A 15,669-nucleotide genomic window follows, 5' to 3' on the forward strand; every position below is an offset into this window, starting at 1 on the left:
GAAAAAATCATTTAGTCTAGGGTAATTGCAGATGTGAAAAATGCATTGCCTGTGTTAATTGGAATATTTTTAATTCATAAACCAAGTGATACTTTAACAGGTGCCCGTTATTATTGCATTAAGTACTACGTAGATACAAACTAAGCACTTTTATAAAGGGTTGTTCATAATTTCATCAACATTATGGATGTAAGCAATGTCCTAGCTAAGAAAATATCTGTAGCTAGGTAGCCAAGCTATTCACTTTTCCCTGGCTTCTTAAAATGCCAAGCTGGGTTCTGTATCCAGAGCAATGTTTGACCCGCAGGATTATTATGGTAAGAAATGCTTTGGTTGAGCCAATAAACATCTCCCCCAACAGGATACTCACTTTTGTGCCCATACATACAGAAAGTGCTTTTGTAATGCTAAATGCATTAATTGTAACACAGAAGAAACCCCAACATGTCTGTTTGTAGTAACACTACTTAATAAAAGCAAGAGTTTACCAGGCAGTACCTACTATCTTGTCCCTATTGCCAGCCCTCATATGCCTAGATTTGTCTGATCAGCTTCTGAGTTCTATATACTTTCACCTATTTCTCCATTAAATCTTTTTTTACTTGGTAAAAAGTAAAGTGATTTTAGTTGGTAAAATTTTAAAAATGTGTTTAACAAATCCAATGTCCACGATTGTAATTTTTTTAAATGTATTAATGTCCCTTTCAACAATCATACTCTAGTCCAGGGGTGTCCAACCTTTTAGCTTCCCTGGGCCACATTGGAAGACGACGAGTTGGTTTGGGCCGCACATAAAATACACTAACACTAACGATAGCTGATCATCGAAAAAACCATAGAAAACATAGTTAACATATTAAACTTACTTGGAAATGAAGTTAGTAAGAGTTAGGAAACCCGTTGCAGAATCATGATTAAAGCAGTAGTCCCATTACCAGCTACAATTTAACTTACCTGCATCTGCCCCTTAGTGGGGTTCGGGGAATTAAATGGGGCAAAAAATTTTTTCCTCTCTTTCTGCACCCATGAATCATTTTTTTTATTGACCAGTTTGGAAGTGGTCCCCGATATAGGTAGCATCAGGAGGACTAATAGAAATCTACAGAGATTTAAAGATAGGGTGGCGGGAAAAATGGCTCATGGAGCAGCCTCCGATGAGGGTAACAGTGTGTGATATTTTCACCCTACTCAGCACTGCACATTTAAAATGATTTAAAATATTAAAAAAACAATTATCTCTTAATAATTATATTAGATACATACAGAGAACACAGCTAGTTCATAATTGCATGGTGCAGAAAGTCCAAATTCAGAGTAACAACAATAAGATACTGAATAATCTTTCACTGCTGCTGATAGTTCGCGCGGGTGACTCCTCTGTGCTGCGCTACGCAATGGATGTCGGGTGTGATGACGTCACCCCCGACATTCACTGCGAGCGCCACACGGAGGAGTAGACCAGGGAGGGAGCCGGAGCGCCAGCTGACGTGACCACAAGGTAAGTATTTTCTTTTTTTTTTTTTTTGCAGGATTTTTTTTTTCAGCGCTGCCCCCTTGCCACAACCAAAACTCCTGCTGGGCCACATTTACAGGCATGCTGGGCCACGGGTTGGACAACCATGCTCTAGTCCTTGAACTGTGAAAAAATAGATGTGGACACAGAAGGATTACCACAGTATTGTACAGTCTGTAGAACAGAATAGCAGTAGTACATGTAGGATAATGGGATTTTTTGTTGTTTGATTGTGAAGGTGAAGGGCTAGGAACAGCTCAAATTCAATAATGATAGTAAATATCAAATTCTATACATAAAACAGTTATACTAAAATGAAATTCATGCATAATTTCCTGATGTACAGCATTAATTAGTCATTCAGGACATTTATAACATCTCCATTTATAACATGAGACCATTCTACTCATGTAAGGTTGGACAATGGTTTGTCTCTTGTCGCTGGCAATTCTGTAGCTCATCTGACGTTAAAACGGCAGGAATTGCCCCCTGCTCTGGAGCCTCTTGTTCTGCTCTTATAAGCATTGGCAGGAGGCGCATGCACAGTGAAAATGTACATTTCTCGTTCTTACTTTGTCTCCTACCACTCAATTCTCGACTTTCTGCAATCGCTTCTGCCCCCAAAATTCCACTGACATGGTTCACACAAAAGAAATCAATGATCTATTTACAGCAAAGTCTAAGGGGTATATTTACTAATATGCAGGTTTGAAAAAGTGAATATGTTGCCTATAGCAACCAATCAGATTCTAGCTCTCATTTTGTAGAATCCACTAAGTAAATGATAGCTAGAATCTGATTGGTTGCTATAGGCAACATCTCCACTTTTACCCCTCAGATTAGTAAATTTACCCCTAAGGGTCATTTCTCCATACTTATCCTCCTGGCCCTCTCTGCTGCTTTTGGTACTGTTGACTTTAGGTTACCCTCTTCTACTTGCCCAACGGCACACCCTTCATGCCATTGGGCTTTTTGACGGTTCTTTCCTGGCTCGCTTCCTGTCTATTGAACTGATCATTTAGTTTCTCTACCACTAGCACATCCTCCACTCCACTTCCACATATTTTGGGGTCCCACAAGACTCTGTTCTCGACCCTCTGCTTATCTTACTGTACACCTCTTCCCTTGTTGAACTAATTCGCTTGTACCATTTCTGTGCTGACAACTCCCAAATCTACCTCTCCTCCCCTGCCCTCTCGCCTTCTGTGTAATGAACTGTTTCTCTGCCAAATCCATGTGGATATTAAAACAGAGATTATCAACTTCTCTCTTCCCAAAGTCACCACCTCCTCTAACATCTCCTTCATTGTCAATAACACTACAATTTTCTAAATCACCCAAGCCCACTGTCTTGGTGTCATACTTAACTCTGCCCTCTGCTTTAGTCCTTACATCCAGACTCTCTCCCAGTCCTATCGCCTCCACCTTGGAAATATTGCCAGAATACTCCCCTATCTTACCCAGGATGCTACCAAAACTCTTTCTTCTCATCATCTCCTTCCTTGATTACTGCAGTTTCCGGCTATTTGGCATTTCCACTCATCTATTTCCGCTTTAATGCATCTTAAATGCTGCAGAAAGACTGATCTTCCTATCTCATTGCTCCACATCTGCTGCACTACTCTGCAAATACCTACTCTAGCTGCCTTTGTCCACCAGCATCCAATTCAAATTGCTTACCTTTACCTACAAAGTGGTCAACAACACCACCACTTCCTATATCTCAAAATTCATATCAAAACACGTTACCTTTCACTCTCTCATATTTACCTTTGACCTGCACCCCATCTCTGTTAACCACCATTCACCGCAGCTACAAGACTTCTCACTAGAGATGTTCACTGACCCCCGTGTTTTGGTTTTGGATTCGGTTTGGATCTGGATTACCGTCGTGTTTTGGTTTTGGTTTTGGTTTTGCAAAACCGCCATTGCGTGTTTTGGTTTTGGTTTTGGTTTTGTTTGGTTTTGTTTTGCAATTTGTTATAAAAATTACATATAACCTCAATAGCACTAATTTCAAGTCATTTGCAGTCAGTTTTGTCCACCTCACAGATCACAATATTATTTTCATACACTTTCAAACAAAGACTGCAGCAGTTATTGCCAGTGATAAGAAGAAGGCCATTGTCATGCCTGGGCATAAGACCAAAACATCCACCTCTTATGTGTGCAATTATTTTTACCCAAATCCTGACAACAGTTGTCTAGCCATTTGTAGCATTGTAAAGCCACATTCAGTAGAGGTTGGGACCTTAACCATCCAGGAACCTCATCCATGTTACGCTACTTGAAGCGAGTTAATGGAAAGCTTTTGTGAAAATCAGAAACTTATGCTAAAAAATAACAACAAGCAGTCTAGCATCAGCTACCTCCCTTCTCTCATCTAGATCCCAGCACCTGCAATCTACATCCCAAACACCTTCATCATCAACATCCTCACAAGTGATCAGAGTTAGTCTTGCATCCAATATTCCATGGTGAGATGACTCCTCCCCTATCCAGGACTCCTCAGAAGAATCCTTGAGCGTTAGGCCCACTGCTGCTGCTCCTGCTGCTGGGGGTGGATCTTCAACCCAGAAGCAGACCAAGAAGAAGACTACTAGTAGTTTAAAATAATTGACTGTTAAACAATCCTTTGCAAGAGGAAGCAAGTATGAAAGCTGTCGCAAAGCGGATCACAGACATGCTGGCGACTATGCTAGTATTAGATCTGCGTCCAATATCCACTATTAATGCAGCTGGTTTTAGACAGTTACTTGAGGTCTTCTGTCCCCATTACAAAATTCCATCACAACACCATTTTACTAGAAAAGCAATTCCTCACCTCTACCAGAAGGTTCGTAAAAATTTAACTATTGGGCTACAAAATGTCATTCTAAGCGAATGAAACGCGTTGGGACACGCCTACACGACTACACGACTGACGTCATCCGGAAGTCACCTTACCTGGAAGTCATGTGCGTTCCACTGTGGAACGCACGCCATTTCTCCCCTCTGCCTGTCAGCATCTAGGATCTCCAGGAGCGCGGTTAGCGCTATCCACTAACAGGGATCCCTGCACCGCTCAATCAGTTCTAGGTTGTACCTTCTTTACATCTGACGGTTACTGAGGTTGGTAGACTTATTATTGATTATTGGATCCCGCTGCCTTGCTGTCTGTTTGGGCTCCAAAGAATTTACTATCTTCGTGGGATTCTTTCACGCATTTTCCTAGTACATCGATAGAAGCGCATTTTGCACTTTGCCTATTGACTTTTTCATTGACTTAATTGATTTTAGCAGTTTTTGTTTAATCGATTGTACTGGTCATTTTATCCCTTTTATTTATTATATATTTTTTTATTGCAGATTTTAATTGTTACTGTGCATGGACCATTAAATGTTGTTTTATCTCAGTTCATTTTGATTCATCACTTGCAATTCTATTATATGTATTCACATTAAGATAATTGAGCGCAATTTCCCATTTATTTTTTGTCTAAAATGTCATTCTACCCACTGTATACTTAACCACAGATATGTGGACAATCGGAACTGGGCAAACTAAAGATTATATGAGTGTGGCAGCCCATTGGGTTGGTGATTCGCCTTCACCAGCAGGGACAGCAGAAGCATATGCCCAAGAACGTCACATTTTTCAGAGGCAGGCTACTCTGTGTATCATCTGCTTCACTAAGAGGCATATTATTATTATAATTATTATTATTATTATTATTATTATTATCGTAGATGTGTAAGGTACCACAGTGCTCCACAGTGCCGTACAGTAGGGAAGACAAGGACATACATAAAACAAGACATACGTAAAACAAGAACAGACAAGGCACACAAAATTAATGGAGACATGAAAACAAAGGGCCCTGCTTATTAGAGAGTTTACATTCTATAGGGAAGAGGGCACAGCTGAAACATGAGGAGCGAGTGTTGCTCAGAGTGGAGATTGGGATAGTTTTGAGGGTGCATTAGTGTGAATAGTGTTATCGAGGATAAAGTCACCTCTAAAACATAGATGGGCTTTCAAAGAGCATCTAAAGATTTGCAGGCTGTGGGGAAAGTCTGACTGAGCGTGGTAAGGAATTCCATAAGTGGGGAGTAGCACGAGTGAAGTCTTGAAGGCGAGGGAGTGAGAAGTGGTTATCAGAGACGAGACAAGGTGCAGGTCAGAGGTAATACCACTGACAACCTGTTTGAAAATTAAAGGATGTCATTGCAACATGGCTTATCCTGCTTGGACTCTCCTGATAATATGTGATTTCTGATAATGCCACAAATATTGTTGGAGCATTACAGCAGGGGTAATTCCATCACATTTCCTGTTCTGCTCACACAGTCAACTTGGTTGTACAGAACTTTTTATAAAATGACAATGACATACAGAAGATGCTGTCTGTGTCCCGAAATATTTAGGGTCATTTTCGGGATTCTGCAACAGAATGTAGGAGAATGCAGCAGCTGCAAGAAGAATAGAATTTAGAGGGAATGTACTTTACTCCAGCGCAGTGGAGAATACTTTCCTTGTTGTGCAAGGTGCTGAAACCACTCACAGTAGTCACCTGTGAAGAGAGTGCAAACACACTTAGCTTGAGTCAAGTGATTCCCCTAATTAGACTTTTTGAAAAGCAGCAAGAGAAATTGACGGAGGAAATTAAACAAAGCAATTCCACTAATTATGTTAGACTTGTAGATTAAGTACTTTATTCGCTTCGCCAGGATCCAAGAGTTATCAACATCTTGAAATAAGATCATTACAGTTTGGTAACTGTGTTTGATCCTAGGTTTAAGAGCTATGTCTTTTCTTTCTTTCCAGTTGACCCAGATCACAAGAAATGCAATGAGTTCCTGGTCAGCTAGCTGACAGCTCAAGTGGTACATGACACATTGACGTCTCTTCCTTCAGTTTCTCTGGAAATTGCTGCTACGAAAAAACTTAGCTTCCCCAAGACACCCATTGGTGATGCAGATGAGTCTGCACAACATTTTGACATTTGGTCTGGTCTAAAAGAATTGCCCAAAAATTGTGACAGCTCTTTCGTAAAATGAACTACAAATTCATTAGGAAGACCATTACCGGCAATTACATCAAAAGACAGAGACTAATGTGGATTCCAGCGGGGATGAATTAGTATTGTTTGAGGATGATGTACACACTGATGAGGGTGAATATGATGACAGTATAGATTGCAGGTGCTGGGATCTAGCTGAGAGAAGGGAGCTAGCAGATGCTGTTGTGCTTGTTAATATTTTGGGTAGAATGGCATTTTGGCAATTTTATGTTTTTCTACAGTAAACTTTCACCTATATTAGAGAGGTGTTTTTTTCTTTACAATGGTACAAGCTTTTTATTTACATTTTTGTTTCCCTGACTCAAAAAACTATGCACTTGAACATAGACTTTAGCACATGAGGTAGAGGGATTAGTATCATCATGGCTGACACTGGAGAGTGACAAGAACAATGCCATCCCTCCTGTTTCTGTATGAGCTATGGCACAGTAGAATGTCACTGGAGACTTTTAAGAACACTGACAGCCCTATTATTACAATTTATGTTTCAGCACTGAACCCTGCCACCTCTCCTGTTTCTAAGTGAGCTATGGTACAGTAAAATGTAAATGCAGATTTAGACCAAGACCACCAGCCCTATTATTTCTATTTCAGCTAATGACAATGACAATTAGCAATGGAGCAATGGAGCTCTCCTGAATGTCACTGGAGACTTTGAAGAACACTGCTGCTCCTCCTCTTTCTTTTCAACCTCTGACGCTGCCCAACTGCACTAGAGACTGCCAAGAACTGTGCTACCCCTTCTGATTCCCTCTGTTAAATGGCGATGGATCGCCGTGGAGGGCGGTACTTATAGAATCCAAAACTCCCTAGATCCGATGACTTAACAATGACGTTTTGCCTTGTTTTTCAATTCCGATTGCGCATGAAAGTAATGAGCCAGCGCGGCTCGGTACTCGGATCTGCTAAGATGGGTGTGTTCAGTTCTCGGGGAAATTTTTAATCGGTCTCTGAAAATCCATCTCTTTATTAAATCTCCTCCTCCCACCTATACTAACTACATGAGTGCACTCTCATAACTGTCTCAATTTACCTTCTGATCCACACTCTCTCCTCTTGTTTCAGCTTTGCCCTCTTCCAATTTGATTACAAGCTCTCTCATGAGCAGGACCCTTCTTACCTTCAATTTGTATTTATTTTGTCTACCTTATATGTCCCTGTTTTGCATGTCCTGTTTTCACCCCTGTGCAGTGCCACAGAGTGCTTACAAATCAATGACAATAATAATAATACTGTATAAAAATGCAGTGAGCAAACAAGCATTTTGCCAGCATTTATTAATGCTACATTTTAAATAAAACACAGTGCAAACAAAGCACTCTGACAGTCTACACAGCGGGTCAGAAGAAATGCAAGAAAATTGTGCATGCACAGTTTTCAGACATTTTGCTCTGACCTTCAGGTTACACTGATGCAGATGGTGAGATCAGGTTTAATTTGGAGCAGAATCTGCCAAAATACTGTCTAATGTAAATATTTAGAGACGTATGTATAGAAGTGTTCTAGTTGCAGGATGTTAAGTGGCTTCTATAAATTGTTAACAATCTTCTTACACAGTTTAACACTCAGTTAACTGCCATTGTTCTAGTCTCTGTCCTATAGACCCATTGAGCCTCATTTAGAGTCGAACGCAAAGTCCGTTTTAGGCGCATCGACCACAAAACCACTATCACGCATGTGCAGCAAGCACCATATCCGCCTGCATCTTGGACGCAATTTACACTTGCGACAGCTTGCGACTTACTACAAGGGAAAGGGCGGAACATGGAATTGTGAAGGCGTGAACTTGTATAATATAGACACAGGGGGTGTGAGCCCGTAGGTAAATCCTGGACGCAGATGCAACACACGTCAAAAAAGGGCTAAAACTGTTCGGCATGAATTAGGTGGCGCAAGTAGTTAGCTAGCTGCACAAACTACTCGCAGCTCGGTAGGGTATTACAAGTGGGATGCAACTGTGGTTGCATGCCACTTGTAATACCCTACCAAGCTGCGGCACACTCCCACTCCTCCACGTCTTAGACGCACATTGCGTCCGACTCTTAATGAGGCTAATTATGTGCTATTAACAAAGCCCTCCTAACAATCTAAGTGATAGCCCTTACAATCCAATGTCTTTGAAGCATGACCTAGTCGAGGGGGCATTTATAAGGCGAAGTATCATCATTTATCAACATTTATCTATATAGCGCCATTGTGAGTTGGAAAATATGACAGAATGAGACAAAAAGGAAGCAGTCACATACCACCAATTGGGTTTATAGCCTGCAGAGTATAGCTGTGAGACATACAGTAAACATTTTTAATGTACAAATATCAGTGACATCTCACTGCAGTAGGTAAAAATGTATCATCTTAAACTTGTTCAGTCACTTAAAATGAAATATGAAAATAAACCGAATTATAAATTACAGTACATTAAAAGTTAACAGCTGGGCATATATTGTAGAAAATGTGTTTTGCTCTTTTAAAAGGTTAAGTGAGTGACAGTCAGTTGTCATTTTAAATATTTAATGCTGTTTGCACACTGAGACTTTTCAGTGTTCCTTCTTCATCCATCACATGCTTTTTATGCTGAAATATTTATTATTTTTTTCTCTGCTTTACAGAGAAATGGTCAATGCATGGTTTGCTGAAAGAGTGCACACAATACCAGCAATAAAAGAAGGAGGGAAAAGCAATACAGAAAATAACCAGTTGGCCGCTTCTTCCGAAAACACCAACCAAGGTGCACCAGTGCGGAAGATCTCTGCCTCCGAGTTTGATAGGCCTCTTCGGCCCATCGTGGTTAAAGACTCTGTGGGAACACTGACGTTTCTTGCAGATTCTGAAAAGAAGGAACAGATGCCTCTACAACCCCCCAGTTTATCCAGTGCAAGTGATCAGTGCTCGAGGCTTCTGGAACTGGTTAAAGATATTTCAAGTCATCTAGACGTCACTGCTCTATGTCATAAAATCTTTTTGCACATTAATGAACTTTTATCTGCTGATCGATACTCACTTTTTTTAGTCTGCGAGGACAGTTCCAATGAGAAGTTTCTGGTCAGCAGACTGTTTGATGTAGCTGAAGGCACAACTTTGGAGGAGGCTTCAAATAACTGCATCCGTTTGGAATGGAATAAAGGAATTGTTGGCCATGTAGCAGAGTATGGACAACCTTTGAACATAAAGGATGCATATAAGGTAAAATAATGGATTTAACTTTTTCTGGGGTTTAGTCATCAACACGACTGTGTGCTCCTTCTGTGCCACTAGGAATGCATAGTGTTATTTGAAATCAATGACTGATGCCTTCCAGTTTGCATGACACACCTATGTGTGCTAGAATGCAAGTATGTTTATTTGATACTAATATATGAAATATTTTGGTTAATTTCAGATGTTTTTTCTTTCTTTTCAATAATGTAATTACCAAGTAATCCTACTGACAGATAAAAGTATATGCATGAATGTTATTCAATTCCCTGATATGTATGCAAGAGAATGCACCCTTATAAAAGCAAAAAAAAAACACATTGGGCCTGTTTCATGAAGGAAAGTAAAGCAAAAAAATGAATAACTTTGCACCTTGGAAAAACCATGTTGCATTGGAGGGTGAGCTACATTTAAAATGTGGGGACAGATTTATAGTTGGGATAGGGGCATGTCCTAGATCAACTTTAAATATCGGTTTAACAATAAAGCTATCAAGTATTTGTGTTCTACATGAAAAAACTATCAGTTTTTAATTCATGTGCAAAATAATAAACTAATTTGCACCCCTGGCATTGTAACATTGTTTTGTCCAGGAGAAAACTTACTAATTTTTTTAGCCTCTTTTTCCTTAATCAATAAGGCCCATTAAGTGTCCTAACTCTTGTGGAGCCATAACTTTCTTTACTTTGGTCTTTACGCTGTATATGTTTCTTTCAGTTAGGTGTAATGTTCTGTGGCATGCATTCAATCAGTCAGGAGTTATGAGGGAGAGGCTGTTCCAGAAGTGTCTGGCACATGTTGAGAATTATGGACATTCTGACACAACACCATGTGCCAAGTATGTATTTAAAAAACTGTAATAGTTTAGCAAAACAGTTATGTGTTTCCTGGATCACTACTTGCTGTCACAATGCTATGGGGCTGTTTGGCCTTTTTACATTTTAGTTTGTTTTCCTTTTTTCACTAAAATTCAGGTTCAGAAAAAAGTTTTTTCTGGCAATGTCCACCGGTGGTTGTTAGATACAACAAAGGTGAATTCCATGCCAGGATCACAGTGTCGCTTAGGTTGTCTTTTTATGATATAATTTGTGTTCCAAAAGAGGCAAAGAGTGTACACTGTGTGATAATTAAGGACAATATGAAGTCTAAGTGCTATCGCCCTCACCAGTGCCAAAGAAAAAAATACTTTGGACATTTATAAATCAATGTCCGTTGGTATGTGTGATTCCACAAGAAATATACAGGAAACTTACCTGGAGAAGCAGACAGATGTTTGGGAAACACATTGTATCTGTTGTAGTGGAGGAGAAGCATTGCCATTTGGCTTTATTCTTTTATATGTTTATTTGGCTTTATTCTTTTATATGTTTATTTTATATTTGAAATACTTTGATTAAGAAGCTGTTGTATTTGTAACTTTTAAATATTTTAAACATATTTTAAATATAAAATTAATTTGTATATCATGTAAAATTTAATGTGTATTTTTGATGGACACCACCATAGTAAATGCCCACAGTCTTTTTTTTTTTGGCACACTCTAAGGGCAATATGAAGTCTAAGTGCAATAGCACTTAGGGCTAGATTTACTAAGCTGCAGGTTTGAAAAAGTGGGGATGTTGCCTATAGCAACCTATCAGATTCTAGCTTTCATTTTGTAGAAGGTACTAAATAAATGAAAGCTAGAATCTGATTGGTTGCTATAGGCAACATCTTCACTTTTGCAAACCCGCAGCTTAGTAAATCTAGCCCTTAGACTTCATATTGCCCTTAATTATTACACAGTGTACAGTATGTGGGAGATTCAATTGTAAAAAAATATTGCAATGTAGTGTCCCGGAATGAACACTAATAATTAACACTAATAATTGACACTAATAATTTACACTGTGCCACAAATTTTTTGTGAAATATCTGCTCACTTTGCTCGCACCCCATAGAGACGAGAACAAAAGTGAGTTACTTTTTACTGCATGCTTGGAACATCAAGGCTAATTGAATCTGCCCCCATGGGTATGTTTCCTTTTTCTTTTGGAACATAAATGATATAATGGAAAGAGACAACCCAAGAGACACTGTGTACCTGGTACCTGATGAACTACGACAAACAGGTTCATTATGTCCAACAGCCACTGGTGGACATCGCTGTAAGATTGTGCAAAGCATTGAAATTAACAACACTGGAGCTTCAAGGATTGAGCATCGGAATAAACTTTATTCTGAACTAGATGAACCACAGAAGCATGGATGTAGGCTTCTCTCTTCCTGGCTCTATCCTTGACCCTATATATCTTGTCCTTTGGCGCTGTTACTGTTCTGTTCTATTCATTAAACATCAGCCCACAATACAGATTACAGATCAGTACCAGAAGGTAGCTCATATCTGTATGGCTATCTTTTTATAGAGCTTGGCTACATCTTGTCATATACATCATGTCATATCTTATAAAGGACAGTTCAGGATAACCAGTAAAATCATAAAAATTATTTAGATAATGGTATATAGTGTGAGGGAGCTGCATATGCTTTGGGACCCCTATGGGTGTTGCGCTTAGTAGTGATGGCATTCCCTCCACTTTTGGTAGTTACCCCTCACTAACCCATTAATTTACACGGGGGAAGAAATAACTATTTATCAATTAATTTAGCAAAATTACAATAACAGAAAGATAAGTGGGGAACGAATGGTAAAATATAATTATCCATTGGGTGAAATTGGTCTTAATAGAATTACTATCACTCTGCCCAGGGCCAACCTATGTAACATTAGGTCCTTGTGTGATATCCATTACAGGCCCTCTGTCCACCTGTAGGGGTAGTTGCTATTTCAGTAGAGGGTGTGGCTAGACTCACAGATGGACAGGTCTAGTGCCCGCCAAGCTCTGCTAGCCCTCCATATCCATGTTCTCTTTAATGCAGCATACACAGGACCAGCACTAACATTAGGAGTGCCTAGAGGATTACCTAGGGTGCTGATGGTTAGGGACGCCTAAAACTCTGAATGAGTAACAAAAATACAGTCATCCCGTGATTTTAATCTCCCTGTCCTGTCCCCACCTGGAGTGCAGGTGGCTGATATGAAGGAGAAGCAGCTGGCAGCTGGCATCTGGCAGCCAGCTCCATGTCATTACGTTGGAAGTGTGGTGCCTATCTACTGATGTCACAGCCAAGTGTCACACTCCCAGTCTGAGTAGCTGAGGATGCCCCGACCTCCCACCTGCCAAGGTGAGAAGCAGCATGAGTGGGGGTGCTGCTTCTGAATGTGGTGAGGTGCTCCTCTTGGATGGGGTGGAGGGTGCCTCCTAGTGCCACCGCCAGGGTTTGCATTAACCCTGCCTGAGGAATCCTAGAAACCACATACTGAAGCAGTTTTTCCTCTGCTTTTGTAAAAATTGGTCCTAGCTTATTTGGCTAGTTAAAAGTGTTAACCAGCTGAATATGTGTGCCAGAGAAGGGTTCATACCCTGCGGACCAATAGGAAGCAGCTTGCTCTCTGCTTGCGACTTTGGTCTGTGTGCTCACACACACCACTAAGCTGTGTACATAGCAACAGCTTTTAAAGTCAGTATAAGGACATTAAACTCTGGGACCCTCTGCAGCACTAATGGCACCTCTCAAAAGCTGGCCCTGACTCCGCCAATGTGCATTTTACTGTATGTAGAAGTCTACATAAGAAGTCTATGTGGATCTTGCAATGTTTTATTCTCTAAATGTAGTACTTACAAATGTATTCACATTCAGTAAATGTTATGCATGTTATCTGCTGTTTATACATATATTCTTATGATATATGTTAGTTCAACAATTGAAAAAAGTGATCCACTAGATTGTCATACAGATAATACATGTATCATAGTAATATTTTATTTTATACTAAAAGAACATAGTAAATATAGAAGCAAAATATTGCAATAAGTAACTAAAATAGTAAAATAATTAGTTTGTACCGATTATTTTGTCTATTTCTTAAGGTCTTCTAAAATTAATCCAATGAATTTACAATAGTTATTTTTCTAAGACATGTTCGCTAATTAATACACTAAAGGTTAGGTTATGTATATGTAAGCACTTTCTACATTACATAGGTAGAATTTATGCGTAAGTGGCAGCTTGTTATCTGAAAGCTAAGCAGTAGCTCAGTATATAGCCCTGCAGGTGTGTAAGTCATGTATCTGCTAATTAACACATAAGCCTTCTGAGTCAAATGAACCCCCTCTAATTGGCCCATCAGGATTTAAATCAAGCTGATTTCAGAGTGATTATATTCCTAGTAACATCTCTCAGTGGTCACAACCCCTAGAGTACTAGGAGTGAGTAATATATCACACATGTAAGGGCTGGACTCAACCATATTTTCCACATACATTTTGAGTTATAATGAAACAATCTACATTTGGCAAACATACAAACCAAGAAGAAATATTCCCAAACATAGTTGTTCTTTAGTTAAATATGATAGGCCACTATTTATTAATGTGCGTCAAGAGCAATCATTTTTCCATTGCTGCTTATTGCAGCAATAGAAAAAACAATTATCACTGCAAGTTACTAAGAAAATATCCATGGAACAGCTGAGGGTTGCTCAGATGCCTGGTAATACTTCACTTACCACTTTGCCGGACCAGTCTCTGGGCATATGTGCATGTGTAACTCAGCTAGCCAGCAGTGTTTTCAGCTCCTGTATAACCCAGCTAGCCAGCAGTGTTTTCAGCTCCTGTATAACCCAGCTAGCCAGCAGTGTTTTCAGCTCCACATAGTGTAAAAACAATGAATACATTATAAATAAAATGACAAGTGAGGCTGCATAGGACGAACGCACTTAAAGGGCGACAGGGTTTGTAGTATGCTGAACACTTACCTGAAGGGGTTAACATAGGGTTGGGCCCGATCAATGGGAGCTCCAGTGGGAGGGACCTGGATTGGTATAGTAGGCTGTACTTCCTGTTCTGCCTCATTCCACAGCAAGAGATCCCACCCACCCACTCCTCGTTGTGAGTATTTCTAGGTTAATGTTGCAGTAGGAAGGCACTGCGTTCAGCGGCTGATTTGTGGGCGCACAGGTAGTTGGTCGTAGGTCACTGTCCCCTAGGAGGCACCAGTAACTCCTTGTTTGGTCCTTCGGTGAGGAGGGTCCCTGTCCGACTCGGTTAAGGAGGGCAGCGTGAGTTTTAAAGGGGCAGTCACTCTGACGCCAACTCAGCGCAAGTTGTGATGGGATTTGTTCCCCGTGGTTGTACAGCGGTTTGCGCCAGTCCGCTTGTGATATGGTGTTACCAGCTTGAGAGCTGTTTCGCAGTGCCCTTTCTCCGCCACCATAGGTTTAGTTAAAGTTAAAGAAATCACTAATAAAAGTTCTGGCATTTTTTAATAACTTATCCATGTCTCCGTGTGTTTATTTGCATGCAAATGTTTAGAATTTTAAGGTTGATGTGAGGTTTATGGGAACATACACAGTGAGCCCTTTATAAAATAAAATGAATAATTTTAAAATATTTTCCATTGTAAAAAATGCGTTATTTAAATAAAGCGCTGGTGATAGTAAGATTGTCGCAGTACAAATAGTGATGTTGCCCTTGTAAATTGGCTTCCACATTCTATGCTCTATGGGAAAGCTTTCACTGGAGAAATCTATGAAATCTCTTTGCAGGGTGCTAGCTTTTGATAGACAGTGATAAGTCCTATCTCCTGCAAATGCATCATTTTCTTTGCAGATATATGGCTTGTCCGTGTTTAATATATGGGTGGGGGGTAATCATTTAATAGTGGGGGATATCATTTAATTGGTGGCAACAATTTATTTTATAGTGTGGGCTATTTCATTTAAAAGTGGGGCCACGGTAGTACCTATTAATTTAAGTTGCAGTGATAGGAGTATTTAATGTCGTAAGTAATTAATTA

At 39.9% G+C, this 15,669-nt stretch overlaps 1 protein-coding gene across 6 annotated transcripts in view; it reads left to right on the forward strand.

The window, feature by feature from the left end:
* The window catches only part of PDE5A (phosphodiesterase 5A), a 130,851-nt gene that overhangs the window by 21,650 nt on the left and 93,532 nt on the right, over window positions 1-15,669 (forward strand). For all 6 annotated transcript variants that reach the window (XM_075200328.1, XM_075200330.1, XM_075200327.1 and 3 more), the window contains one exon: window positions 9,186-9,759. In XM_075200328.1, coding sequence (XP_075056429.1) covers window positions 9,186-9,759 — 574 coding nt within the window. The remainder of the gene's footprint in view (window positions 1-9,185; window positions 9,760-15,669) is intronic.

Source organism: Mixophyes fleayi, chromosome 1 (genome assembly GCF_038048845.1).
Source record: "Mixophyes fleayi isolate aMixFle1 chromosome 1, aMixFle1.hap1, whole genome shotgun sequence".
Taxonomy (NCBI): domain Eukaryota; kingdom Metazoa; phylum Chordata; class Amphibia; order Anura; family Limnodynastidae; genus Mixophyes; species Mixophyes fleayi.